General features: G+C 26.3%; 4 protein-coding genes and 7 long non-coding RNA genes across 13 annotated transcripts in view; 7 read left to right on the forward strand and 4 right to left on the reverse strand.

Annotated features, from left to right (window-relative positions):
- LOC111420091 (protein gooseberry-neuro-like) overlaps positions 1 to 12,154 on the reverse strand; it is a 135,017-nt gene extending 122,863 nt beyond the window's left edge. Inside the window, exon 1 of the mRNA XM_071196025.1 lies at positions 11,506 to 12,154. The gene's annotated coding sequence lies outside the window, so the exon portion shown is untranslated. The remainder of the gene's footprint in view (positions 1 to 11,505) is intronic.
- LOC111423207 (protease inhibitors-like) lies at positions 6,394 to 10,086 on the forward strand. The gene is made up of 3 exons (XM_023056454.2): positions 6,394 to 6,545; positions 6,598 to 6,702; positions 9,936 to 10,086. The coding sequence occupies exons 1-3, from the start codon at positions 6,473 to 6,475 to the stop codon at positions 10,028 to 10,030; spliced, it is 273 nt and encodes a 90-aa protein (XP_022912222.1). The 5' UTR covers positions 6,394 to 6,472; the 3' UTR covers positions 10,031 to 10,086.
- On the forward strand, positions 10,122 to 22,281 carry LOC111423208 (uncharacterized). Its single transcript, XM_023056455.2, has 6 exons — positions 10,122 to 10,815; positions 13,118 to 13,498; positions 16,678 to 16,722; positions 21,793 to 21,819; positions 21,870 to 21,974; positions 22,024 to 22,281. The coding sequence occupies exons 1-6, from the start codon at positions 10,137 to 10,139 to the stop codon at positions 22,122 to 22,124; spliced, it is 1,338 nt and encodes a 445-aa protein (XP_022912223.2). The 5' UTR covers positions 10,122 to 10,136; the 3' UTR covers positions 22,125 to 22,281.
- LOC111423219 (uncharacterized) lies at positions 14,430 to 14,683 on the reverse strand. The gene is made up of 2 exons (XR_002707438.2): positions 14,512 to 14,683; positions 14,430 to 14,459 (listed from the first exon to the last, which is right to left on the reverse strand). It is a non-coding gene; the product is annotated as an uncharacterized lncRNA (long non-coding RNA).
- Positions 15,100 to 15,505, forward strand: LOC111423217 (uncharacterized). The gene is made up of 2 exons (XR_002707436.2): positions 15,100 to 15,215; positions 15,265 to 15,505. It is a non-coding gene; the product is annotated as an uncharacterized lncRNA (long non-coding RNA).
- LOC111423218 (uncharacterized) lies at positions 15,668 to 16,190 on the reverse strand. The gene is made up of 2 exons (XR_002707437.2): positions 16,019 to 16,190; positions 15,668 to 15,949 (listed from the first exon to the last, which is right to left on the reverse strand). It is a non-coding gene; the product is annotated as an uncharacterized lncRNA (long non-coding RNA).
- LOC111423214 (uncharacterized) lies at positions 16,477 to 17,862 on the forward strand. 2 transcript variants are annotated; one of them, XM_071196027.1, is made up of 5 exons: positions 16,477 to 16,722; positions 16,772 to 17,333; positions 17,402 to 17,431; positions 17,482 to 17,595; positions 17,653 to 17,862. In XM_071196027.1, the coding sequence occupies exons 2-5, from the start codon at positions 17,237 to 17,239 to the stop codon at positions 17,751 to 17,753; spliced, it is 342 nt and encodes a 113-aa protein (XP_071052128.1). In that variant the 5' UTR covers positions 16,477 to 16,722; positions 16,772 to 17,236; the 3' UTR covers positions 17,754 to 17,862. The 2 variants fall into 2 exon arrangements, with proteins under 2 accessions (XP_071052128.1, XP_071052129.1); XM_071196028.1 differs by having other exon boundaries at positions 16,478 to 16,722; positions 16,772 to 16,839.
- Positions 17,907 to 18,760, forward strand: LOC111423210 (uncharacterized). The gene is made up of 2 exons (XR_002707431.2): positions 17,907 to 18,336; positions 18,400 to 18,760. It is a non-coding gene; the product is annotated as an uncharacterized lncRNA (long non-coding RNA).
- On the forward strand, positions 19,537 to 20,178 carry LOC111423212 (uncharacterized). Of its 2 annotated transcripts, XR_011640384.1 has the most exons (3): positions 19,608 to 19,708; positions 19,772 to 19,899; positions 19,991 to 20,129. It is a non-coding gene; the product is annotated as an uncharacterized lncRNA (long non-coding RNA). The 2 variants fall into 2 exon arrangements; XR_002707433.2 differs by having other exon boundaries at positions 19,537 to 19,708; positions 19,772 to 20,178.
- LOC111423209 (uncharacterized) lies at positions 20,094 to 21,539 on the reverse strand. Its single transcript, XR_002707430.2, has 3 exons — positions 21,178 to 21,539; positions 20,379 to 20,423; positions 20,094 to 20,329 (listed from the first exon to the last, which is right to left on the reverse strand). It is a non-coding gene; the product is annotated as an uncharacterized lncRNA (long non-coding RNA).
- On the forward strand, positions 20,706 to 21,596 carry LOC139429811 (uncharacterized). The gene is made up of 2 exons (XR_011640383.1): positions 20,706 to 21,082; positions 21,135 to 21,596. It is a non-coding gene; the product is annotated as an uncharacterized lncRNA (long non-coding RNA).
- Positions 22,282 to 27,604: the final 5,323 nt, after the last annotated feature.

Here is a 27,604-nt window from a genome sequence, read left to right on the forward strand (position 1 = left end):
AATTTAGTAAATTTTCATATTTTTGTATTTTTCTCGATATTGACGCATCTGAGAGCAAAAATGCAAGAGAGCAATATTGTTAAGAATAAAATTTGCTACAACTTTTGATCTAAAAGTTTTTTTGTAACATGCTTCGATTACCGAATGTTACCATTAGCTAATAGTAAAATAAGAAAATGTAGTAAATTTTCATATTTTCGTATTTTTCTCGCTATTGACGCATTTAAGAGCAAAAATGCAGGAGAGCAATATTGTTAAGAATAAAATTTGCTACAACTTTTGCTCCAAAAGTTTTTTTGTAATATGCTTCGATTCCCGAATGTTACCATTAGCTAATAGTAAAACAAGGAAATTTAGTAAATTTTCATATTTTTGTATTTTTCTCGATATTGACGCATCTGAGAGCAAAAATGCAAGAGAGCAATATTGTTAAGAATAAAATTTGCTACAACTTTTGATCTAAAAGTTTTTTTGTAACATGCTTCGATTCCCGAATGTTACCATTAGCTAATAGTAAAACAAGGAAATTTGGTAAATTTTCATATTTTTGTATTTTTCTCGATATTGACGCATCTGAGAGCAAACATGCAAGAGAGCAATATTGTTAAGAATAAAATTTGCTACAACTTTTGCTCCAAAAGTTTTTTTGTAATATGCTTCGATTCCCGAATGTTACCATTAGCTAATAGTAAAATAAGAAAATGTAGTAAATCTTCATATTTTCGTATTTTTCTCGCTATTGACGCATTTAAGAGCAAAAATGAAAGAGACCAATGTTGTTAAGAGTAAAATTTGCAACAACTTTTGCTCCAAAAGTTTTTTTGTAATATGCTTCGATTCCCGAATGTTACCATTAGCTAATAGTAAAACAAGAAAATGTAGTAAATTTTCATATTTTCGTATTTTTCTCGCTATTGACGCATTTAAGAGCAAAAATGAAAGAGACCAATGTTGTTAAGAATAAAATTTGCTACAACTTTTGATCCAAAAGTTTTTTTGTAACATGCTTCGATTACCGAATGATACCATTAGCTAATAGTAAAATAAGAAAATGTAGTAAATTTTCATATTTTCGTATTTTTCTCGCTATTGACGCATTTAAGAGCAAAAATGAAAGAGACCAATGTTGTTAAGAATAAAATTTGCTACAACTTTTGCTACAAAAGTTTTTTTGTAATATGCTTCGATTCCCGAATGTTGCCATTAGCTAATAGTAAAACAAGAAAATGTAGTAAATTTTCATATTTTCGTATTTTTCTCGCTATTGACGCATTTAAGAGCAAAAATGAAAGAGAGCAATATTGTTAAGAATAAAATTTGCTACAACTTTTGATCTAATAGTTTTTTTGTAATATGCTTCGATTCCCGAATGTTACCATTAGCTAATAGTAAAACAAGGAAATTTAGTAAATTTTCATATTTTTGTATTTTTCTCGATATTGACGCATCTGAGAGCAAAAATGCAAGAGAGCAATATTGTTAAGAATAAAATTTGCTACAACTTTTGATCTAAAAGTTTTTTTGTAACATGCTTCGATTACCGAATGTCGGCCGAAGAGAAGGATTGTGTATCTTTCATTTTGCAGAAATATTTATAATATAAAACATTTTTTTTAGTTTAAAAATAAAATGGTACTTTTTCTTTTTTTTCCAGTAACTTAAGTAACAAAAGTAAAAGACAAGTGTAACATAACACCGCGAGTTTATCACAGAGTTGCGTAGGATGACCGTAAATCATCGGCAGCTTTTCGCCCCGGACGTCAACTTGTAGATGGAAAAAAAGCTCCTTTCTTGGACCTGGTACGGCGAAGCTGCATCGTCGTCGGCAGTCGGAGTCCAGCAAAGACCGAGCTGATTGAGATTTATTTAACAATTGCACACGTGTGGGACGAAGAAACATATAATAAACACGACCATTTTACGATTATAGTATTCGACCTTTTCTAACGAAACTTTAAAACGTATTCGCTTCTTATGAAAAGATGACGCTTTTCAACTTTGCCGACGGATCTCATACTTAGAATCGATTTAAACAATTTTCTTCATTTTTTCATTATCGTTAGGCGTTTCTATAAAAATAACTTTTACAACAATCTAAAAGTTCTAAATGTGGGCATAAACCGAAGGAAAATACAATCAAAAAGGAGTTTTGTGGTAAACTTGAGGTTTGTTTATTTTTTATTATTTCCCGTTTGATTATTTATTTAAAATTTTTTTCAAACATTTCGATTCGTCGTAAGAAACCTTTTAAAGCCAGTCCAATTAGATTAGCTAACATTTAACTTGTACTAAGTTAAATACCAAACATTAGGATTTATTTTTGATGGGCGAGGCAAATGACAGCTGAGCTTTTACCATGAAGTTTGCCAAGATTTAAGTGGAAGTATATGTTTTGCTTGATGTGTTATGTCAAAGATTGACAGTTATACAGGGTGTCTCACGTAACTGGTTCGTTAGAACTTTTTTAGGTTCCACTATTTGTAGAATATGTTTAACTCATAATAGGGCACCTTTTGATCCTATTTGTACTTTCAACCTACCCTTCTAAACTACTAAACGTAACCACCCCCTTTACATTTTTGCTAGTATTTTTGTTATGCAGACGATAAATACACTAAAAAAAATTTACCTAGGTAGATGAAAGTATCCTAAAACTTTTTTGTCTCTCTAAAATTTTTCCAAAAACGACTAATTTTTGAGAAAAAAAATAATAAAGCAAATACTGCACGTCAAATATCGGGGTTGTCGATCAAAAGTTGGAATGAATTTTTAATGAAAAAATCTTAGTAGGCTCTGTAATCTTTGTCAGAAATATTTTTGACGTTTAAATGTCAGTGTTTTTCTTACTATTATTATTGTTTTTCAAATCACCCCTTGAAATTTGTTGCAGTCATTCAGATACACCCTGTAGATAAATATACAGGGTGATTCACATAAGAACCGACACAGAGCAGGGACATGTAGAGGACAATAAATTAAGATGATTTAACGCAACTTATCTCTATACTAAGTTGTACCCCTGATCATCTTTTTAACATTTTTAGGTTATTCGAAAATGTAAGTTTTGTTTCAAAATTTTTTTTCTCTATATTTTTCCAATCCAACCCAACAATTATTATACATCATTTTAAAGAGAAAGCTTTGAGCTTTAATTTAAAACAAGTTTCATTCCTTAATTTCAATAAATACGGCTTCCAGGAATTTTTAAATTAGCATCTTTTTTGACACTTTTAGGTTATTCGAAAATGTAAGTTTTGTTTCAAAATTTTTTTTCTCTATATTTTTCCAATCCAACCCAACAATTATTATACATCATTTTAAAGAGAAAGCTTTGAGCTTTAATTTAAAATAAGTTTCATTCCTTAATTTCAATAAATACGGCTTCCAGGAATTTTTAAATTAGCATCTTTTTTGACATTTTTAGGTTATTCGAAAATGTAAGTTTTGTTTCAAAATTTTTTTTCTCTATATTTTTCCAATCCAACCCAACAATTATTATACATCATTTTAAAGAGAAAGCTTTGAGCTTTAATTTAAAATAAGTTTCATTCCTTAATTTCAATAAATACGGCTTCCAGGAATTTTTAAATTAGCATCTTTTTTGACACTTTTAGGTTATTCGAAAATGTAAGTTTTGTTTCAAAATTTTTTTTCTCTATATTTTTCCAATCCAACCCAACAATTATTATACATCATTTTAAAGAGAAAGCTTTGAGCTTTAATTTAAAATAAGCTTCATTCCTTAATTTCAATAAATACGGCTTCCAGGAATTTTTAAATTAGCATCTTTTTTGACACTTTTAGGTTATTCGAAAATGTAAGTTTTGTTTCAACATTTTTTTTCTCTATATTTTTCCAATCCAACCCAACAATTATTATACATCATTTTAAAGAGAAAGCTTTGAGCTTTAATTTAAAATAAGTTTCATTCCTTAATTTCAATAAATACGGCTTCCAGGAATTTTTAAATTAGCATCTTTTTTGACACTTTTAGGTTATTCGAAAATGTAAGTTTTGTTTCAAAATTTTTTTTCTCTATATTTTTCCAATCCAACCCAACAATTATTATACATCATTTTAAAGAGAAAGCTTTGAGCTTTAATTTAAAATAAGTTTCATTCCTTAATTGCAATAAATACGGCTTCCAGGAATTTTTAAATTAGCATCTTTTTTGACACTTTTAGGTTATACGAAAATGTAAGTTTTGTTTCAAAATTTTTTTTCTCTATATTTTTCCAATCCAACCCAACAATTATTATACATCATTTTAAAGAGAAAGCTTTGAGCTTTAATTTAAAATAAGTTTCATTCCTTAATTTCAATAAATACGGCTTCCAGGAATTTTTAAATTAGCATCTTTTTTGACATTTTTAGGTTATTCGAAAATGTAAGTTTTGTTTCAAAATTTTTTTTCTCTATATTTTTCCAATCCAACCCAACAATTATTATACATCATTTTAAAGAGAAAGCTTTGAGCTTTAATTTAAAACAAGTTTCATTCCTTAATTTCAATAAATACGGCTTCCAGGAATTTTTAAATTAGCATCTTTTTTGACACTTTTAGGTTATTCGAAAATGTAAGTTTTGTTTCAAAATTTTTTTTCTCTATATTTTTCCAATCCAACCCAACAATTATTATACATCATTTTAAAGAGAAAGCTTTGAGCTTTAATTTAAAACAAGTTTCATTCCTTAATTTCAATAAATACGGCTTCCAGGAATTTTTAAATTAGCATCTTTTTTGACACTTTTAGGTTATTCGAAAATGTAAGTTTTGTTTCAAAATTTTTTTTCTCTATATTTTTCCAATCCAACCCAACAATTATTATACATCATTTTAAAGAGAAAGCTTTGAGCTTTAATTTAAAATAAGTTTCATTCCTTAATTTCAATAAATACGGCTTCCAGGAATTTTTAAATTAGCATCTTTTTTGACACTTTTAGGTTATTCGAAAATGTAAGTTTTGTTTCAAAATTTTTTTTCTCTATATTTTTCCAATCCAACCCAACAATTATTATACATCATTTTAAAGAGAAAGCTTTGAGCTTTAATTTAAAATAAGTCTCATTCCTTAATTTCAATAAATACGGCTTACAGGAATTTTTAAATTAGCATCTTTTTTGACACTTTTAGGTTATTCGAAAATGTAAGTTTTGTATCAAAATTTTTTTCTCTATATTTTTCCAATCCAACCCAACAATTATTATACATCATTTTAAAGAGAAAGCTTTGAGCTTTAATATAGAATAAATCTCATTCGATAATTTCAATAAATACGGCTTCCAGGAATTTTTAAATTAGCATCTTTTTTGACACTTTTAGGTTATTTGAAAATGTAAGTTTTGTTTCAACATTTTTTTTCTCTATATTTTTCCAATCCAACCCAACAATTATTATACATCATTTTAAAGAGAAAGCTTTGAGCTTTAATTTAAAATAAGTTTCATTCCTAAATTTCAATAAATACGGCTTCTAGGAATTTTTAAATTAGCATCTTTTTTGGCACTCTTAGGATCTATATAATCAAACTAATCAATTTCTTCTCGATCATAACCTATTTTAAAGTACTTACTTCGAATAAATTAAATAAAATTTTCATTTTCTCGTTAAAATAAAATTTTTACCTCTTTGCAAAACCATCCTTAACTTTCATAATCCGTTAATCCGGATAGTGGTAAACAAAAAACAGCAAACAGACTTTTAAAAGTCACTGGATCATCGGCCCTTTTTAAAGCGAAAGAAGAAGAGATTTGCAAGAGGCTTAAAATTGACTCGGACGTTTTTGTAATTAAAACGTCAAATCTTTCGGATTATCTCCGCTTGTGTAAAGAAACGAGAAGGCTTTTTGGATGATGAGGTGGTGTTTGACGGAAATAAGATAATGGGTATTGTGAAAACAATCTTATTTTTGTTGCAAATGGTGTGTGAAAAACGCGTCTTCTTTCAAATTTAAGAGAAGAAAAGAAAACGAAAGGATTAAAGATTAAGTCTGTTTACTGAGAAGTTAAGATGGGTTTTAAGAAAGGATTTAAGAAGGATGTGTCAATATTTTTGTTATTTATTAAAATTATGAATAATTAAAAAAAATAATTTATATTATATTTAAGTAGTGACATCTATTATATATTTAATGAATTATTTTTTTAAAACAGAACTCTTCCACAACGAACCGTTAGGTTAGATTTAAATTTCACTAGATGGCGCTACATCGCTAAGTAATTGATTCGCGCTAATTAAGTTTATTTTTTTAAAGAATTAGACTTCATTTACATTAATTGAATGATTAATTAAATTTTAATTAATTTAATTATTTTTTTACGGAATTTCGTTTTTCTTGTACATTGACCTCGAACTTGGAGTAGTTTTTTTGGGTACCCACACTTTCATCTTTATTGAAATTGTCACGAGATTCACCTTCCACATTAACCTTCAACCGTTTTGATTGCTTAAACATCTATTTTATTTAGCATCATGTTTCCCAGAATCGTTTATCTCTATTTGTTTGTAATTTTCTATTTAACGATCGCTTATCCTGCCACAAAAGGTGAGTTTTATTTTACTTGGTTTGTTGTGAAAAAAATGTTTTGTCGTTTTAGAAATCTGCAGCCCGGGCGATAATAAAGAAATTGATTGCAATAATTGTTATTGTGCCGATGGGGATAGTTGGATTTGTACTTTATTGCCTTGTTATGAAGAACAAGGTAAGTTTAACCCTTTGTGTCCCAAGAAGTCACACATTTTAAGACTTTGTGACAGAATCAGACAGGTAAATGTCAAAAAAGATGCTAATTCAAAAATTCCTGGAAACCGTGTTTATTGAAATTAAGAAATAAAACTTATTTTAAATTGAAGCTTGAAGCTTTCTGTTTAAATCGATGTATAACAATCAATGGGTTGAATTAAAAAAATATTGAGAAAACGAGTATTGAGTTAAAACTAACATTTTCGTATAACCTAAAAGTGTCAAAAAAGATGCTAATTTAAAAATTCCTGGAAGCCGTATTTATTGAAATTAAGGAATGAAACTTATTTTAAATTAAAGCTCAAAGCTTTCTCTTTAAAATGATGTATAACAATTGTTGGGTTGGATTGGAAAAAAATAGAGAAAAAAAATTTTGAAACAAAACTTACATTTTCGAATAACCTAAAAGTGTCAAAAAAGATGCTAATTTAAAAATTCCTGTAAGCCGTATTTATTGAAATTAAGGAATGAAACTTATTTTAAATTAAAGCTCAAAGCTTTCTCTTTAAAATTATGTATAATAATTGTTGGGTTGGATTGGAAAAAAATAGAGAAAAAAAATTTTTAAACAAAACTTACATTTTCGAATAACCTAAAAATGTTAAAAAGATGCTAATTTAAAAATTCCTGTAAGCCGTATTTATTGAAATTAAGGAATGAAACTTATTTTAAATTAAAGCTAAAAGCTTTCTCTTTAAAATGATGTATAATAATTGTTGGGTTGGATTGGAAAAAAATAGAGAAAAAAAATTTTGAAACAAAACTTACATTTTCGAATAACCTAAAAGTGTCAAAAAAGATGCTAATTTAAAAATTCCTGGAAGCCGTATTTATTGAAATTAAGGAATGAAACTTATTTTAAATTAAAGCTCAAAGCTTTCTCTTTAAAATGATGTATAATAATTGTTGGGTTGGATTGGAAAAAAATAGAGAAAAAAAATTTTGAAACAAAACTTACATTTTCGAATAACCTAAAAGTGTCAAAAAAGATGCTAATTTAAAAATTCCTGTAAGCCGTATTTATTGAAATTAAGGAATGAAACTTATTTTAAATTAAAGCTAAAAGCTTTCTCTTTAAAATGATGTATAATAATTGTTGGGTTGGATTGGAAAAAAATAGAGAAAAAAAATTTTTAAACAAAACTTACATTTTCGAATAACCTAAAAATGTTAAAAAGATGCTAATTTAAAAATTCCTGTAAGCCGTATTTATTGAAATTAAGGAATGAAACTTATTTTAAATTAAAGCTAAAAGCTTTCTCTTTAAAATGATGTATAATAATTGTTGGGTTGGATTGGAAAAAAATAGAGAAAAAAAATTTTGAAACAAAACTTACATTTTCGAATAACCTAAAAGTGTCAAAAAAGATGCTAATTTAAAAATTCCTGGAAGCCGTATTTATTGAAATTAAGGAATGAAACTTATTTTAAATTAAAGCTCAAAGCTTTCTCTTTAAAATGATGTATAACAATTGTTGGGTTGGATTGGAAAAAAATAGAGAAAAAAAATTTTGAAACAAAACTTACATTTTCGAATAACCTAAAAGTGTCAAAAAAGATGCTAATTTAAAAATTCCTGTAAGCCGTATTTATTGAAATTAAGGAATGAAACTTATTTTAAATTAAAGCTCAAAGCTTTCTCTTTAAAATTATGTATAATAATTGTTGGGTTGGATTGGAAAAAAATAGAGAAAAAAAATTTTTAAACAAAACTTACATTTTCGAATAACCTAAAAATGTTAAAAAGATGCTAATTTAAAAATTCCTGTAAGCCGTATTTATTGAAATTAAGGAATGAAACTTATTTTAAATTAAAGCTAAAAGCTTTCTCTTTAAAATGATGTATAATAATTGTTGGGTTGGATTGGAAAAAAATAGAGAAAAAAAATTTTGAAACAAAACTTACATTTTCGAATAACCTAAAAGTGTCAAAAAAGATGCTAATTTAAAAATTCCTGGAAGCCGTATTTATTGAAATTAAGGAATGAAACTTATTTTAAATTAAAGCTCAAAGCTTTCTCTTTAAAATGATGTATAATAATTGTTGGGTTGGATTGGAAAAAAATAGAGAAAAAAAATTTTGAAACAAAACTTACATTTTCGAATAACCTAAAAGTGTCAAAAAAGATGCTAATTTAAAAATTCCTGTAAGCCGTATTTATTGAAATTAAGGAATGAAACTTATTTTAAATTAAAGCTAAAAGCTTTCTCTTTAAAATGATGTATAATAATTGTTGGGTTGGATTGGAAAAAAATAGAGAAAAAAAATTTTGAAACAAAACTTACATTTTCGAATAACCTAAAAGTGTCAAAAAAGATGCTAATTTAAAAATTCCTGGAAGCCGTATTTATTGAAATTAAGGAATGAAACTTATTTTAAATTAAAGCTCAAAGCTTTCTCTTTAAAATGATGTATAATAATTGTTGGGTTGGATTGGAAAAAAATAGAGAAAAAAAATTTTGAAACAAAACTTACATTTTCGAATAACCTAAAAGTGTCAAAAAAGATGCTAATTTAAAAATTCCTGTAAGCCGTATTTATTGAAATTAAGGAATGAAACTTATTTTAAATTAAAGCTCAAAGCTTTCTCTTTAAAATGATGTATAATAATTGTTGGGTTGGATTGGAAAAAAATAGAGAAAAAAAATTTTTAAACAAAACTTACATTTTCGAATAACCTAAAAATGTTAAAAAGATGCTAATTTAAAAATTCCTGTAAGCCGTATTTATTGAAATTAAGGAATGAAACTTATTTTAAATTAAAGCTAAAAGCTTTCTCTTTAAAATGATGTATAATAATTGTTGGGTTGGATTGGAAAAAAATAGAGAAAAAAAATTTTGAAACAAAACTTACATTTTCGAATAACCTAAAAGTGTCAAAAAAGATGCTAATTTAAAAATTCCTGTAAGCCGTATTTATTGAAATTAAGGAATGAAACTTATTTTAAATTAAAGCTCAAAGCTTTCTCTTTAAAATGATGTATAATAATTGTTGGGTTGGATTGGAAAAATATTGAGAAAATAAATGTTGAAACAACACTTACATTTAAAAGAGTAAAAAAAGATGTTAATTTAAAAATCCCTGTAAGCCGTATTTATTGAAATTAAGCAATGAAACTTATTTTAAATTAAAGCTCAAAGCTTTCTCTTTAAAATGATGTATAATAATTGTTGTAAATAATTTTTTTTAGATAAAAGATGCGATTTAGGCGAAATGAACGAAGAGGAATGCCACCGTTGCCATTGTAATCGAAATTTTAAATGGAATTGCACTTACACATGTTAAAAACAACCTAAAAGATAATACTTAGTCATTAAAATTTATTAAACAATTAAAACCCACGTCTCATTCTTTCATTCTCACCTTGCATTGATTTTATTAATTATTAACCATGTTTTTTAAAACAATTTTTCTTATACTCAATCTATCCAAAGTAATTCTCGGAATTTACGAGGACGACTCTTGCAATCAAGGCGACGCTTACCGAAGAAACTGTTTAGTTTGTTTGTGTTCAACAAAAACAAATCGATGGTCGTGCAAAAATGATATTTGCAACGATTGCGCCGACGAAGAAATGTTACGAAAAGACGACTCGAATTTTTATTGCAAAAACGGACGATGGACACTACTTCCATTTCTACAACTGCCCCAATTCCAACACACCTCCATCTTACCATTGGGACCGTGTAAAAATGAAATGTTCAAACCCGATTGGCCCTGCAATCGGTGTCGATGTAATCAAACCGAAAACGTTTGGGAATGCCCTTTGGAATTGTGTCGGGAAGACACGATAATCAAAAATTATTCGCACGAATCCCGTTTAGATCGGGTTTATGAATTTTTTAAATTCGACGGAACTAAAGAGATATGTAAGGAAGGGGAAATTCGTAATGAAGATGTTTGTAATCGGTGTATTTGTAAAGAATCGATTTGGTGGTGTAAACTGAAAGAGTGTCCTGATGTTATTGAACAAGATAGCATTGCAGCTGATACTTTACCTGAATTTTTAGAAATCGAATTACCTCCAGGGATGGAATCGATTAAAGAACAAGAAGGGAATGAAATTATCAGTAAGATATTACAAATAGCATCTTTCTTTTACATTTTCACATCTGACTTTTGATAGATGCACGCTTAAAGACGATTGAAAAAAGGCTTAATCTTCTTAATAAAACGCGGGACAACTCCAAGGTTTATAGAACATGTTCTATAGACCTTGGATTAATCCCATCACATCTCCATAAAATTAAGGTAAAAGAAAATCCAAATTGTAAATGCGGAGATGAGGAATCCCAGTCTATCTAAAATCTAAATAAAGATTAATTTTCTTCTTTTATTTTCATTCTGTTACTATGCGTGTTCTTAAATAACTTAAAAATCCACAAATTGCAAAAGAAATGATTGAGGTTATGTTTCCTGTCAAACTCTTCGTTGCTTAATTAGGGCGATAAAATCATTTCGGGGAATCTTAAATCACTAAAACTAAATAACTTGAGTATTTAAATACGTACTTTAAACGTTATTGAGGTTCAATTAAACTTTTTGTCGAAGAAAATCCTAAATTTCAAAAAATAATAGGCAGACTGTCAATCGGAATCGAAACTTCAAAAATACTTTCATTAATTATCGCTAGATGGAGTGAGAAATTGTTTAATTTTTATTTTATTTAAAAATAAATTTTGTGACATTTTAATCGGTAGGAAATGACTCAAAAGATGTGTTAATGATAAAAAAAAAGTGCGGGAAAGTGTAGTACTTACCGAAAAATCACTTTAAAGTTGCGATTTGACGTTTCTTTTTGGAAGTTCAAAGTTCGTATTAAATCCTAACGTCAAATTGTTTAATTTATACCCACGCACTAAATAAAAAGTTATTTTCACTAAATTTGTTGAGATTACAACATATTTTCTGATGAAAACCTTGTTTCTTAGGCTATCGATGCAGAACGACAATTAAATGGCGTTAGATAGAATTGTTTCTACCAAATGTGTATTAATAGACTTTGTGTTAATGGATTGTGTATCAATTGATATGTCAAAAAGCTGAAATATCTGTATGTTGTAAATATAAATGATAAATAATCGATCTTGATCATCGGGTACATTGTTTACGAGTTATCACCACTTAAAGAAGGTCAATTTTGTGTTATTTTCGTGTATCTTCGCATTATTTTGGCGTTTTATCGAAATTCGAAAGAGTTTTCAAATCGGGCATTTCCACTTTCGTATTAAGCTTTCGAATGAGACATTATTTATCGAAATCGGTTCACTGGTTTTCATGTTATAATCAAAATACTATACATGTAACTATTTAATTGGGGGCTAACTTCACATAGGTGTCATTATGTCAGTTGTAATTGTCATTTGGTTAAATGCACAGTTTGTTGCTATCCTATATATTGCTATACATATATCTTTTTTAATAACTATTTTAATTTAAGCAAACTATTATTAAATAAGCTTATTTATCATTTGTATTTACAATTTAAAGATACTTTAGTGGTTTGACAGATCAATTGATACACAATCTATTAACATAAAGTCTATTAACACACATTTGGTAGAAACAATTCTATCTAACGACAGGTAATTGTCGTTATGCATTGATAGCCTAAGAAATAAGGTTTTCATCCGTAAATATGTTGTAATCTCAACAAGTTTAGTGAAAATAACTTTTTATTTTGTGCGTGGGTATAAATTAAACAATTTGACGTTAGGATTTAATACGAACTTTGAACTTCCAAAAAGAAACGTCAAATCGCAACTTTAAAGTGATTTTTCGGTAAGTACTACACTTTTCCGCACTTTTTTTTATCATTAACACATCTTTTGAGTCATTTCTTACCGATTAAAAAAGAAATCATCGATTTTTAAGAGGGACAGGTATTCTTTAATTATTTCCGGTCGAATCGACTTTCGCTTTTTCTCTTCTACTGATCGTCCTTTACTCACATAGGCGCGATCTGGGCCCTTAACCTGATAGATGCACGCTTAAAGACGATTGAAAAAGGCTTAATCTTCTTAATAAAACGCGGGACAACTCTTACTCGTTTTATTATTAAACTAACATAACCTCACATTACTCATCTCTTATTAACTATATGTTTACATATGCATACATGTGTATGTGGTTGCCTAACAAATGGAACGTTGCTTCTTTGTAATTGAGCAGTATCTCTCGCCGAAGTTTCCATGCTGATAGCTCCTTTCAATATAATCATTCGAATATATATAACACTTAGCAACCCTCTTAACACAAATCAATGCAACCTAAATCACAAATTTATTAAGAGATGGCGCCACCTATTCCTTTATTTTAATAATAAAATTAAATTTAAAATTAATTTATTTATATTATATGTTTGTCTTTTAGAAATTTGTAATCCGGGTTCAAGATATAAAAGAGGATGTAACACTTGTAACTGTTCGATGGATGGAACGGCTGAAACTTGCACACAAAGTGTTTGCGATCATCTTGGAAATTTTCAGGATGAATTTCTTAAAAATTATTACGAGGAAAATGAATATTTGAATACCGACTATTATGAATACGATAACGAAAATTATTATGAATATTACAAATATTTAGATGAAAAACATGAAATGGAGTATTATAGTGGAGAATATGAGGCAATTGAGACGGATAAATTCGGGTATGATGACCTAAATGATGATGAAGATGAATATGATAAACCGTCGGAAGGATATGTTGATGAAGATGATAGTTATTATGAATATTACGATCAATTAGAATAAATGGAATAACATTTAAAATTGTTTTGAGCGCTAAAATAAAAAGTATTATGGTGGCATATAATGTCATTATTTTAATTTCCATCTATCAGTAATTACATGTATTAAATTATATTTTGAATTATTTAAATATATAATTTAACCTTATTTAGATAGAAATTTTTACGATTAATAATTCTTTAAAAACTGTCACAAAATTTATTTTTAAATAAAATAAAAATTAAACAATTTCTCACTCCATCTAGCGATAATTAATGAAAGTATTTTTGAAGTTTCGATTCCGATTGACAGTCTGCCTATTATTTTTTGAAATTTAGGATTTTCTTCGACCAAAAGTTTAATTGAACCTCAATAACGTTTAAAGTACGTATTTAAATACTCAAGTTATTTAGTTTTAGTGATTTAAGATTCCCCGAAATGATTTTATCGCCCAAATTAAGCAACGAAGAGTTTGACAGGAAATATAACCTCAATCATTTCTTTTACAATTTGTGGATTTTTAAGCTATTTAAGAACACGCATAGTAACAGAATGAAAATAAAAGAAGAAAATTAATCTTTATTTAGATAGACTGGGATTCCTCATCTCCGCATTTACAGTTTGGATTTTCTTTTACCTTAATTTTATGGAGATATGATGGGATTAATCCAAGGTCTATAGAACATAAGGTTACCCAATACCGATTCTCCTCCTCTGAGAGGCAAGGTGAGTCAGTGACGTAGCTAGTTCTATGAACAACACAACACGATGCGAGGTTTAAATATTTTATATAGACTGTACCACAGTATAGGCACGTATAGGCTATCTTTTATTTTGACTGTATCGAACCAGTGACGTCAATCTGCGGGGTAATAATCGATACTACAGAGGCATAGGGAATGAGGTAACTTTATGTTCTACAAACCTTGCCATCGACTCTATTGAGACCCAACCTTGTCCCTTTGTAAGTTGAATCGCTAAAACTATAAAATAAAATGATTATGTTTATAATTTGACGAAAAATAACTTAAATACCTTAAAATTAATAAAAATATTAGAGAATAAAGCTGCTTTTATTGGTAATAAATAATCTGTCAATAACTGTCACTTAAAGAACATAACCTTAAAAGTAAATATTTATTTTTTTATTAATCTAAGATAAATTTTAACGATTTTAATTATCAATTATTAATTTAATAATATAATTTATCAATTATCATTATCATAAAGTAAGTTGAGATTAATTTGGGATTTTTAAACAGCGAGTAACCCCATCTATTGGTAAATGATTAATTCGTATTTATCACCTTTTATCAATAATACAATACTAACTCTTCCGTACGAATTAGTTATTGTTGATAAACGAAAATTAATTATATTAATGAAAAAGAAAATGGAAATTTATAAAACAATTTATAATTAATAGAGAAATAAATAATTTATAGTTTATTCATATTCGCCCTAGATGGCGCAGTTAAGTTTTATTTAATTTAAATAAAATGAATTAGATTATTTAATTAATAATAACTTTAATTATGTGTGTTCGAAGTTAATTAAAAAGAAATTTTTTAGCTAATAACTTTTAATTTTGTTGAAATTATTTTATTCCCCAAAATATAACTTTAACCTCACATTTTTCATCTGTCAAAAACAATCCTCAATAATTTTATATTAATTTTTTTATTTGATTTAAGCGATTGGAATCCCGGTTATGTTAGCTCAACTCTCAATTGATGAAGGTAAATTATATCTTTATGTTCCACCCACTTTGAAATAATTAATTTTTAGGTGATTGCAAAATCGGTGATTTGAAAACGGAGTCCTGCAATTATAGTTATTGTTCGAATACTAGATGGGTTTGTACCGTTCTAAACTGTGAAATTAATAAGGAATAATTTATTGTTGAGGTTTCTTTATACATGGAATAGTGAAGAATAGATAGCGAAGAAGATTGTTTATTTTAAGTATTTTAATTAAAACAACAATGATGTTATAAAACATATAATAAATCGTAAAGAAACTGACGTCATTAAGAGATTAACATTAAATTTTGCACAAATTAACTTATTTTTAACAAAAAATTGTTTAAAAGTGGTGAGTTTTAGGTTATGCTAGTATTACAGATTCCTGTAAAGCGAATAAAAAAGAATTAATTAATTTTGGGGTTTATTTATGAGCTATAAAAACTTAATTAATGATTAAAAGGAAATTAATTTATTGAGAAAAAAAATGCATTTTTAATTGGATTAATTAATCAAAGTTGAATGGAGAAAAAAAATGTTATTTTTGAACTTTATGCTAAAACATCTAAACGAAATGAAGATTTTGATATCTTTCCTTAACTTATTTACTTCTTTTTTCGTTTTAACACATTGTAGGAAGTTTATTTTCTATTAATTCCTTTATTGTATGAAAAAGACAAAACCCATCGACTCTATTGAGATCCAACCTTGTCTCTCTGCAAGTTGAATCGCTAAAATTATAAAATAAAATTTCGTTTTTATGATTATGTTTATAATTTGACGAAAAATAACTTAAATACCTTAAAATTAATAAAAATATTAGAGAATAAAGCTGCTTTTATTGGTAATAAATAATCTGTCAATAACTGTCACTTAAAGAACATAACCTTAAAAGTAAATATTTATTTTTTTATTAATCTAAGATAAATTTTAACGATTTTAATTATCAATTATTAATTTAATAATATAATTTATCAATTATCATTATCATAAAGTAAGTTGAGATTAATTTGGGATTTTTAAACAGCGAGTAACCCCATCTATTGGTAAATGATTAATTCGTATTTATCACCTTTTATCAATAATACAATACTAACTCTTCCGTACGAATTAGTTATTGTTGATAAACGAAAATTAATTATATTAATGTAAAAGAAAATGGAAATTTATAAGACAATTTATAGTTAATAGAGAAATAAATAATTTATAGTTTATTCATATTCGCCCTAGATGGCGCAGTTAAGCTTTATTCAATTTAAATAAAATGAATTAGATTATTTAATTAATAATAACTTTAATTATGTGTGTTCGAAGTTAATTAAAAAGAAATTTTTTAGCTAATAACTTTTAATTTTGTTGAAATTATTTTATTCCCCAAAATGTAACTTTAACCTTACATTTTTCATCTGTCAAAAACAATTCTCAATAGTTTTATATTAATTTTTTTATTTGATTTAAGCGATTGGAATCCCGGTTATGTTAGCTCAACTCTCAATTGATGAAGGTAAATTATATCTTTATGTTCCACCCACTTTGAAATATTTAATTTTTAGGTGATTGCAAAATTGGTGATTTGAAAACGGAGTCCTGCAATTATTGTTATTGTTCGAATACGAGATGGGTTTGTACCGTTCTAATCTGTGAAATTAATAAGGAATAATTTATTGTTGAGGTTTCTTTATACATGGAATAGTGAAGAATAGATAGCGAAGGAGATTGTTTATTTTAAGTATTTTAATTAAAACAACAATGATGCTATAAAACATATAATAAATCGTGAAGAAACTGACGTCATTAAGAGATTAACATTAAATTTTGCACAAATTAACTTATTTTTAACAAAAAATTCTGAGTTTTAGGTTATGGTAGTATTACAGATTCCTGTAAAGCGAATAAAGAATTAATTAATTTTGGGGTTTATTTATGAGCTATAAAAACTTAATTAATGATTAAAAGACCTTTTTAAAAGGAAAATGCATTTTTAATTGGATTAATTAATCAAAGTTGAATGGAGAAAAATGTTATTTTTGAACTTTATGCTGAGACATCTAAACGAAATGAAGATTTTGATATTTTTCCTTAACTTATTTACTTTTTTTTTCGTTTTAACACATTGTAGGAAGTTATAATTACTAAAATAAATTATCTAATTTTAACTAATCAATTATTTTTTAAAATTTTAGGCGATGTTCACCATGTGGCACCAAGATCAGGTTTTTATCCACGATTTTCAATGTACGTTTTAAAATGTAATTTATTTTAGTTTGTAATAATGGGCAAACTTATTCCGATGAAGAAAAGCAGTGTCATTGTCAGTGTGTAAAGTATCAATGGAATTGTGGTCCAAAAGCGTTTATTCCCACAACTCCCAAACCTGGTAAAAATTTGAATCGTTCTTGTTAAATATAAAAAATGTTTTATAAATAATTTTTAGCTCCACTTTGTGAACCAGGAACGGAATTTAAATACGGATGTAATTGGTGTTTTTGTTCAAGCGTTGGAACCCCAACTTATTGTACTTCGATGCCATGTTAAGCATTTTGGGGAAAAAAATAATTTCAACAAAATTAAAAGTTATTAGCTAAAAAATTTCTTTTTAATTAACTTCGAACACACATAATTAAAGTTATTATTAATTAAATAATCTAATTCATTTTATTTAAATTGAATAAAACTTAACTGCGCCATCTAGGGCGAATATGATTAAACTATAAATTATTTATTTCTCTATTAAGTATAAATTGTCTTATAAATTTCCATTTTCTTTTTCATTAATATAATTAATTTTCGTTTATCAATAATAACTAATTCGTACGGAAGAGTTGGTATTGTATTATTGATAAAAGGTGATAAATACGAATTAATCATTTACCAATAGATGGGGCTACTCGCTGTTTAAAAATCCCAAATAAATCTCAACTTACTTTATGTTAAAGATAATTGATAAATTATATTATTAAATTAATAATTGATAATTAAAATCGTTAAAATTTATCTTAGATTAATAAAAAAATAAATATTTACTTTTAAGGTTATGTTTTTTAAGTGACAGTTGTTGACAGATTATTTATTACCAATAAAAGCAGCTTTATTCTCTAATATTTTTATTAATTTTAAGGTATTTAAGTTATTTATCGTTAAATTATAAACATAATCATAAAAACGAGATTTTATTTTATAGTTTTAGCGATTCAACTTGCAAAGGGACAAGGTTGGATCTCAATAGAGTCGATGGGTTTTGTCTTTTTCATACAATAAAGGAATTAATAGAAAATAAACTTCCTACAATGTGTTAAAACGAAAAAAAAAGTAAATAAGTTAAGGAAAAATATCAAAATCTTCATTTCGTTTAGATGTTTTAGCCCCAAAATTAATTAATTCTTTTTTATTCGCTTTACAGGAATCTGTAATACAAGCATAACCTAAAATTCACTACTTTTAAAGAATTTTTTGTTAAAAATAAGTTAATTTGTGCAAAATTTAATGTTAATCTCTTAATGACGTCAGTTTCTTTAAGATTTATTATATGTTTTATAATATCATTGTTGTTTTAATTAAAACACTTAAAATAAACAATCTTCTTCGCTATCTATTCTTCACTATTCCATGTATAAAGAAACCTCAACAATAAATTATTCCTTATTAATTTCACAGTTTAGAACGGTACAAACCCATCTCGTATTCGAACAATAACAATAATTGCAGGACTCCGTTTTCAAATCACCAATTTTGCAATCACCTAAAAATTAATTATTTCAAAGTGGGTGGAACATAAAGATATAATTTACCTTCATCAATTGAGAGTTGAGCTTACATAACCGGGATTCCAATCGCTTAAATCAAATAAAAAAATTAATATAAAAATTGTTGAGAATTGTTTTTGACAGATGAAAAATGTAAGGTTAAAGTTACATTGTGGGGAATAAAATAATTTCAATAAAATTAAAAGTTATTAGCTAAAAAATTTCTTTTTAATTAACTACGAACACGCATAATTAAAGTTATTATTAATTAAATAATCTAATTCATTTTATTCAAATTGAATATTTAACTGCGCCATCTAGGGCGAATATGATTAAACTATAAATTATTTATTTCTCTATTAACTATAAATTGTCTTATAAATTTCCATTTTCTTTTTCATTAATATAATTAATTTTCGTTTATCAACAATAACTAATTCGTACGGAAGGGTTAGTATTGTATTATTGATAAAAGGTGATAAATACGAATTAATCATTTACCAATAGATGGGGTTACTCGCTGTTTAAAAATCCCAAATAAATCTCAACTTACTTTATGTTAATGATAATTGATAAATTATATTATTAAATTAATAATTGATAATTAAAATCGTTAAAATTTATCTTAGATTAATAAAAAAATAAATATTTACTTTTAAGGTTATGTTCTTTAAGTGACAGTTGTTGACAGATTATTTATAACCAATAAAAGCAGTTTTATTCTCTAATATTTTTATTAATTTTAAGGTATTCAAGTTATTTTTCGTCAAATTATAAACATAATCATAAAAACGAGATTTTATTTTATAGTTTTAGCGATTCAACTTGCAAAGGGACAAGGTTGGATCTCAATAGAGTCGATGGGTTTTGTCTTTTTCATACAATAAAGGAATTAATAGAAAATAAACTTCCTACAATGTGTTAAAACGAAAAAAGAAGTAAATAAGTTAAGGAAAAATATCAAAATCTTCATTTCGTTTAGATGTTTTAGCCCCAAAATTAATTAATTCTTTTTTATTCGCTTTACAGGAATCTGTAATACTAGCATAACCTAAAACTCACTACTTTTAAAGAATTTTTTGTTAAAAATAAGTTAATTTGTGCAAAATTTAATGTTAATCTCTTAATGACGTCAGTTTCTTTACGATTTATTATATGTTTTATAATATCATTGTTGTTTTAATTAAAATACTTAAAATAAACAATCTTCTTCGCTATCTATTCTTCACTATTCCATGTATAAAGAAACCTCAACAATAAATTATTCCTTATTAATTTCACAGTTTAGAACGGTACAAACCCATCTCGTATTCGAACAATAACAATAATTGCAGGACTCCGTTTTCAAATCACCAATTTTGCAATCACCTAAAAATTAAATATTTCAAAGTGGGTGGAACATAAAGATATAATTTACCTTCATCAATTGAGAGTTGAGCTAACATAACCGGGATTCCAATCGCTTAAATTAAATAAAAAAATTAATATAAAATTATTGAGAATTGTTTTTGACAGATGAAAAATGTAAGGTTAAAGTTACATTTTGGGGAATAAAATAATTTCAACAAAATTAAAAGTTATTAGCTAAAAAATTTCTTTTTAATTAACTTCGAACACACATAATTAAAGTTATTATTAATTAAATAATCTAATTCATTTTATTTAAATTGAATAAAACTTAACTGCGCCATCTAGGGCGAATATGAATAAACTATAAATTATTTATTTCTCTATTAACTATAAATTGTCTTATAAATTTCCATTTTCTTTTTCATTAATATAATTAATTTTCGTTTATCAATAATAACTAATTCGTACGGAAGAGTTGGTATTGTATTATTGAGTAAAGGTGATAAATACGAATTAATCATTTACCAATAGATGGGGTTACTCGCTGTTTAAAAATCCCAAATTAATCTCAACTTACTTTATGATAATGATAATTGATAAATTATATTATTAAATTAATAATTGATAATTAAAATCGTTAAAATTTATCTTAGATTAATAAAAAAATAAATATTTACTTTTAAGGTTATGTTCTTTAAGTGACAGTTGTTGACAGATTATTTATAACCAATGAAAGCAGCTTTATTCTCTAATATTTTTATTAATTTTAAGGTATTTAAGTTATTTTTCGTCAAATTATAAACATAATCATTTTATTTTATAGTTTTAGCGATTCAACTTACAAAGGGACAAGAAAATAAACTCACCCGAATTACATGTATTAAAGCAAATTAAAACGAATAAAATGGTTAAAATTGGTAGTTTCATTCTCGAGTTTCTAGAATGTTAACTTTGTTGTTGTTATCGAGAGTTCCTTCGAGGAAAAATAAGTCTTGTTTTGAGTTGTTATCACAATTTGCGTTTTAATTTGGTGGGGATTAAGAAATAATTTACGACGAATGAAGATGATTAAATGTGTTTAATAAAACAGAATTGGGTTACATCATTGTGGTAAAAAATGGGAAGTACATTTTCCACTAGATGCGAATAAACATGAAGTAACAATGCAAATAATAAGTGTTAAACAGGTTTTCTTGGACATTCAAGGTTTAATTTAAATGAAATCTTTAAATTGTTTGTTCAACAAAGTCTTCAATTATCTTCTAAAAATATAATTTTAATTCTTTGGGTTAAAATTTTTCTTTTAACACTAAATCCTGGTGTAAATAATTGCGCAATTAGATAATAAACTCCACAAACACTCGAGTTTTAGTATAAATAGGAAGTGAGTTTCTTGTTATGCAGTGCAGTTTTAGTTTTCATCTTTTAAAGGAAGAATCAACACATTAAAATGAAATATTTAACAATCCTTTTGATTATAGCTGTTGCTGTTGCTTTGGTTTATGCAGGTAAGTGATTAAGATGATCATTTTAATGTTTTAAATCTTTATTTTTGAAGATGAATGCCAACCGGGGGACACAAAGGCAATCGATTGCAATAGTTGCAAATGTATCCAAGGAAGTTGGGCGTGCACCAAGAAAGCTTGCAGGCCAACAAAGAGAGGTTAAAACATTTAATTTTTGTTAACAATAACTAATTTTGAATATTTTAGATACGCATTGTAACCCTGGAGAAACTTTTAAGAAAGATTGTAACACCTGTGTTTGCTCTCCTGATGGCAAAAACGCTGCTTGCACCTTAAAACTTTGTTAAATTCGATTTTGTGTTTTAATTTTTAATAAATGTAGATAATTTGATGCATAATAACCTTGTTTATTGTTGGATGTACAACATTTGAAGGTAAACGATGGAATAGGTGATCCCATATTGCAACAACTAAAAGAAAGAAATAAATATTTGAGAAATGAAATTAATTTTATTTACGTTTTACGTTTAACAAAATATGCAATCCCCCTATTTTCGCATAGTCTAAGTGTCAAAAAAGATGCTAATTTAAAAATTCCTGGAAGCAGTATTTATTGAAATTAAGGAATGAAACTTATTTCAAATTAAAGCTCAAAGCTTTCTCTTTAAAATGATGTATAATAATTGATGGGTTGGATTGGAAAAAAATAGAGAAAAACAATTTTGAAATAAAACCTACATTTTCGTATAACCTAAAAGTGTCAAAAAAGATGCTAATTTAAAAATTCCTGGAAGCCGTATTTATTGAAATTAAGGAATGAAACTTATTTTAAATTAAAGCTCAAAGCTTTCTCTTTAAAATGATGTATAATAATTGATAGGTTGGATTGGAAAAATATTGAGAAAAAAAATGTTGAAATAAAACTTACATTTTCGTATAACCTAAAAGTGTCAAAAAAGGTGCTAATTTAAAAATTCCTGGAAGCCGTATTTATTGAAATTAAGGAATGAAACTTATTTCAAATTAAAGCTCAAAGCTTTCTCTTTAAAATGATGTATAATACTTGATGGGTTGGATTGGGAAAAAATAGAGAAAAAAAATTTTGAAATAAAACTTACATTTTCGTATAACCTAAAAGTGTCAAAAAAGATGCTAATTTAAAAATTCCTGGAAGCCGTATTTATTGAAATTAAGGAATGAAACTTATTTTAAATTAAAGCTCAAAGCTTTCTCTTTAAAATGATGTATAATAATTGATGGGTTGGATTGGAAAAATATTAAGAAAAAAAATGTTGAAACAAAACTTACATTTTCGAATAACCTAAAAATGTTAAAAAGATGCTAATTTAAAAATTCCTGGAAGCCGTATTTATTGAAATTAAGGAATGAAACTTATTTTAAATCAAAGCTCAAAGCTTTCTCTTTAAAATGATGTATAATAATTGATGGGTTGGATTGGAAAAAAATAGAGAAAAAAAATTTTGAAATAAAACTTACATTTTCGTATAACCTAAAAGTGTCAAAAAAGGTGCTAATTTAAAAATTCCTGGAAGTCGTATTTATTGAAATTAAGGAATGAAACTTATTTTAAATTAAAGCTCAAAGCTTTCTCTTTAAAATGATGTATAATAATTGATGGGTTGGATTGGAAAAAAATAGAGAAAAAAAATTTTGAAATAAAACTTACATTTTCGTATAACCTAAAAGTGTCAAAAAAGGTGCTAATTTAAAAATTCCTGGAAGCCGTATTTATTGAAATTAAGGAATGAAACTTATTTTAAATTAAAGTTCAAAGCTTTCTCTTTAAAATGATGTATAATAATTGTTGGGTTGAATTGGAAAAATATTGAGAAAAAAAATGTTGAAATAAAACTTACATTTTCGTATAACCTGAAAATATCAAAAAAGATGCTAATTTAAAAATTCCTGGAAGCCGTATTTATTGAAATTAAGGAATGAAACTTATTTTAAATTAAAGCTCAAAGCTTTCTCTTTAAAATGATGTATAATAATTGATGGGTTGGATTGGAAAAATATTAAGAAAAAAAATGTTGAAATAAAACTTACATTTTCGTATAACCTAAAAATATCAAAAAAGGTGCTAATTTAAAAATTCCTGGAAGCCGTATTTATTGAAATTAAGGAATGAAACTTATTTTAAATTAAAGCTCAAAGTTTTCTCTTTAAAATGATGTATAATAATTGATGGGTTGGATTGGGAAAATATTGAGAAAAAAAATGTTGAAATAAAACTTACATTTTCATATAACCTAAGAGTGTCAAAAAAGATGCTAATTTAAAAATTCCTGGAAGCCGTATTTATTGAACTTAAGGAATGAAACTTATTTTAAATTAAAGCTCAAAGCTTTCTCTTTAAAATGATGTATAATAATTGTTGGGTTGGATTGGAAAAATATTAAGAAAAAAAATGTTGAAATAAAACTTACATTTTCGTATAACCTAAAAGTGTCAAAAAAGATGCTAATTTAAAAATTCCTGGAAGCCGTATTTATTGAAATTAAGGAATGAAACTTATTTTAAATTAAAGCTCAAAGGTTTCTCTTTAAAATGATGTATAATAATTGATGGGTTGGATTGGAAAAATATTGAGAAAAAAAATGTTGAAATAAAACTTACATTTTCGTATAACCTAAAAGTGTCAAAAAAGGTGCTAATTTAAAAATTCCTGGAAGCCGTGTTTATTGAAATTAAAGAATGAGACTTATTTTAAATTAAAGCTCAAAGCTTTCTCTTTAAAATGATGTATAATAATCGATGGGTTGGATTGGAAAAAAATAGAGAAAAAAAATTTTGAAATAAAACTTACATTTTCGAATAACCTAAAAGTGTCAAAAAAGGTACTAATTTAAAAATTCCTGGAAGCCGTGTTTATTGAAATTAAAGAATGAGACTTATTTTAAATTAAAGCTCAAAGCTTTCTCTTTAAAATGATGTATAATAATCGATGGGTTGGATTGGAAAAAAATAGAGAAAAAAAATTTTGAAATAAAACTTACATTTTCGTATAACCTAAAAGTGTCAAAAAAGGTGCTAATTTAAAAATTCCTGGAAGCCGTATTTATTGAAATTAAGGAATGAACCTTATTTTAAATTAAAGCTCAAAGCTTTCTCTTTAAAATGATGTATAATAATTGATGGGTTGGATTGGAAAAAAATAGAGAAAAAAATTTTGAAATAAAACTTACATTTTCGTATAACCTAAAAATGTTAAAAAGATGCTAATTTAAAAATTCCTGGAAGCCGTATTTATTGAAATTAAGGAATGAAACTTATTTTAAATTAAAGCTCAAAGCTTTCTCTTTAAAATGATGTATAATAATTGATGGGTTGGATTGGAAAAAAATAGAGAAAAAAAATTTTGAAATAAAACTTACATTTTCGTATAACCTAAAAGTGTCAAAAAAGGTGCTAATTTAAAAATTCCTGGAAGCCGTATTTATTGAACTTAAGGAATGAAACTTATTTTAAATTAAAGCTCAAAGCTTTCTCTTTAAAATGATGTATAATAATTGACGGGTTGGATTGGAAAAATATTAAGAAAAAAAATGTTGAAATAAAACTTACATTTTCATATAACCTAAGAGTGTCAAAAAAGATGCTAATTTAAAAATTCCTGGAAGCCGTATTTATTGAAATTAAGGAATGAAACTTATTTTAAATTAAAGCTCAAAGCTTTCTCTTTGAAATGATGTATAATAATTGTTGGGTTGGATTGGAAAAAAATAGAGAAAAAAAATTTTGAAATAAAACTTACATTTTCGTGTAACCTAAAAATATCAAAAAAGATGCTAATTTAAAAATTCCTGGAAGCCGTATTTATTGAAATTAAGGAATGAAACTTATTTTAAATTAAAGCTCAAAGCTTTCTCTTTAAAATGATGTATAATAATTGATGGGTTGGATTGGAAAAAAATAGAGAAAAAAAATTTTGAAATAAAACTTACATTTTCGTATAACCTAAAAGTGTCAAAAAAGGTGCTAATTTAAAAATTCTTGGAAGCCGTATTTATTGAAATTAAGGAATGAAACTTATTTTAAATTAAAGCTCAAAGCTTTCTCTTTAAAATGATGTATAATAACTGTTGGGTTGGATTGGAAAAAAATAGAGAAAAAAAATTTTGAAATAAAACTTACATTTTCGTATAACCTAAAAGTGTCAAAAAAGGTGCTAATTTAAAAATTCCTGTAAGCCGTATTTATTGAAATTAAGGAATGAAACTTATTTTAAATTAAAGCTCAAAGCTTTCTCTTTAAAATGATGTATAATAATTGTTGGGTTGGATTGGAAAAATATTGAGAAAAAAAATGTTGAAACAAAACTTACATTTTCGTATAATATCAAAAAAGATGCTAATTTAAAAATTCCTGGAAGCCGTATTTATTGAAATTAAGGAATGAAACTTATTTTAAATTAAAGCTCAAAGCTTTCTCTTTAAAATGATGTATAATAATTGTTGGGTTGGATTGGAAAAAAATAGAGAAAAAAAATTTTGAAATAAAACTTACATTTTCGTATAACCTAAAAGTGTCAAAAAAGGTGCTAATTTAAAAATTCCTGGAAGCCGTATTTATTGAAATTAAGGAATGAAACTTATTTTAAATTAAAGCTCAAAGCTTTCTCTTTAAAATGATGTATAATAATTGATGGGTTGGATTGGAAAAATATAGAGAAAAAAAAAGTTGAAATAAAACTTACATTTTCGTATAACCTAAAAATATCAAAAAAGATGCTAATTTAAAAATTCCTGGAAGCCGTATTTATTGAAATTAAGGAATGAAACTTATTTTAAATTAAAGCTCAAAGCTTTCTCTTTAAAATGATGTATAATAACCTTGTTTATTGTTGGATGTACAACATTTGGAGGTAAACGATGGAATAAGTGATCCCATATTGCAACATCTAAAAGAAAGAAATAAATATTTGCGAAATTAAATTAATTTTATTTACGTTATTCGTGAGTTTTCTTGAAATTTCATTCCGATTCATGTATTTCATTTGAATGTTTTCGTTGTCGACCTCCAACATTAATTGTTCGATCTTCTCGCGTTCAAATTTCGATAAATTGGCGATATTTAAACCGTACAAGTAGTAATTAAAGTCCGCATCGACTTCTTTTAATGACTCAAAGACTGCGATTCCCAACGAAATTTGAAAGTATCCGATAATTTCGCCGATTTCGAATCGAAATGAATTACTCCGAATCATTTCAGCGATTATACAAAGATTTAAAATCGTCCATCCAGCTCCATATAAAAAATAAATTAAAGTTGACGTCGAAAAGTAATCGTTTAATTTTTCTTGGTAATAATAAATTATTCTCCGCGATTTCATCGCTTTCGTACGCCTCAAATTAATCTTTAATCCCTCATAAACCCCATCTAAAACTTGTTTACTCAAATAAACTTGAGTAACAATCATAAACCACCAAACACCAAAATACAAGTTCGTTAAAAATGTTAAAATCGTTCGTAAAATCCCATTTTTTAAAGAAAAAACACAACTCAACGAATTTATTGTGATAAAAATCGTTATTTTAAGCACAAATTTACGAAAATTTCCATAAATTTTAATTGAGGTCAAATAATTCCGTTTAATAATTCGGTTATAATCTTCAAAAACACGTTCTAACCACAAATTTAATTTGGTGCGCAACGAAAAGTTAATTAATATCTCAAAAATTAATAACCACCCTCCGAAAATTGATTGTATCCAATTCAAAAATTCCAACATATTCGTTTTTGGCTCATCCAACGTGGTTAAAACCACCAAAATAATAAAAATAATCAAAAAGATTAACGATAAAGT

The sequence above is a fragment of the Onthophagus taurus genome, chromosome 5 (genome assembly GCF_036711975.1).
Source record: "Onthophagus taurus isolate NC chromosome 5, IU_Otau_3.0, whole genome shotgun sequence".
NCBI lineage: Eukaryota > Metazoa > Arthropoda > Insecta > Coleoptera > Scarabaeidae > Onthophagus > Onthophagus taurus.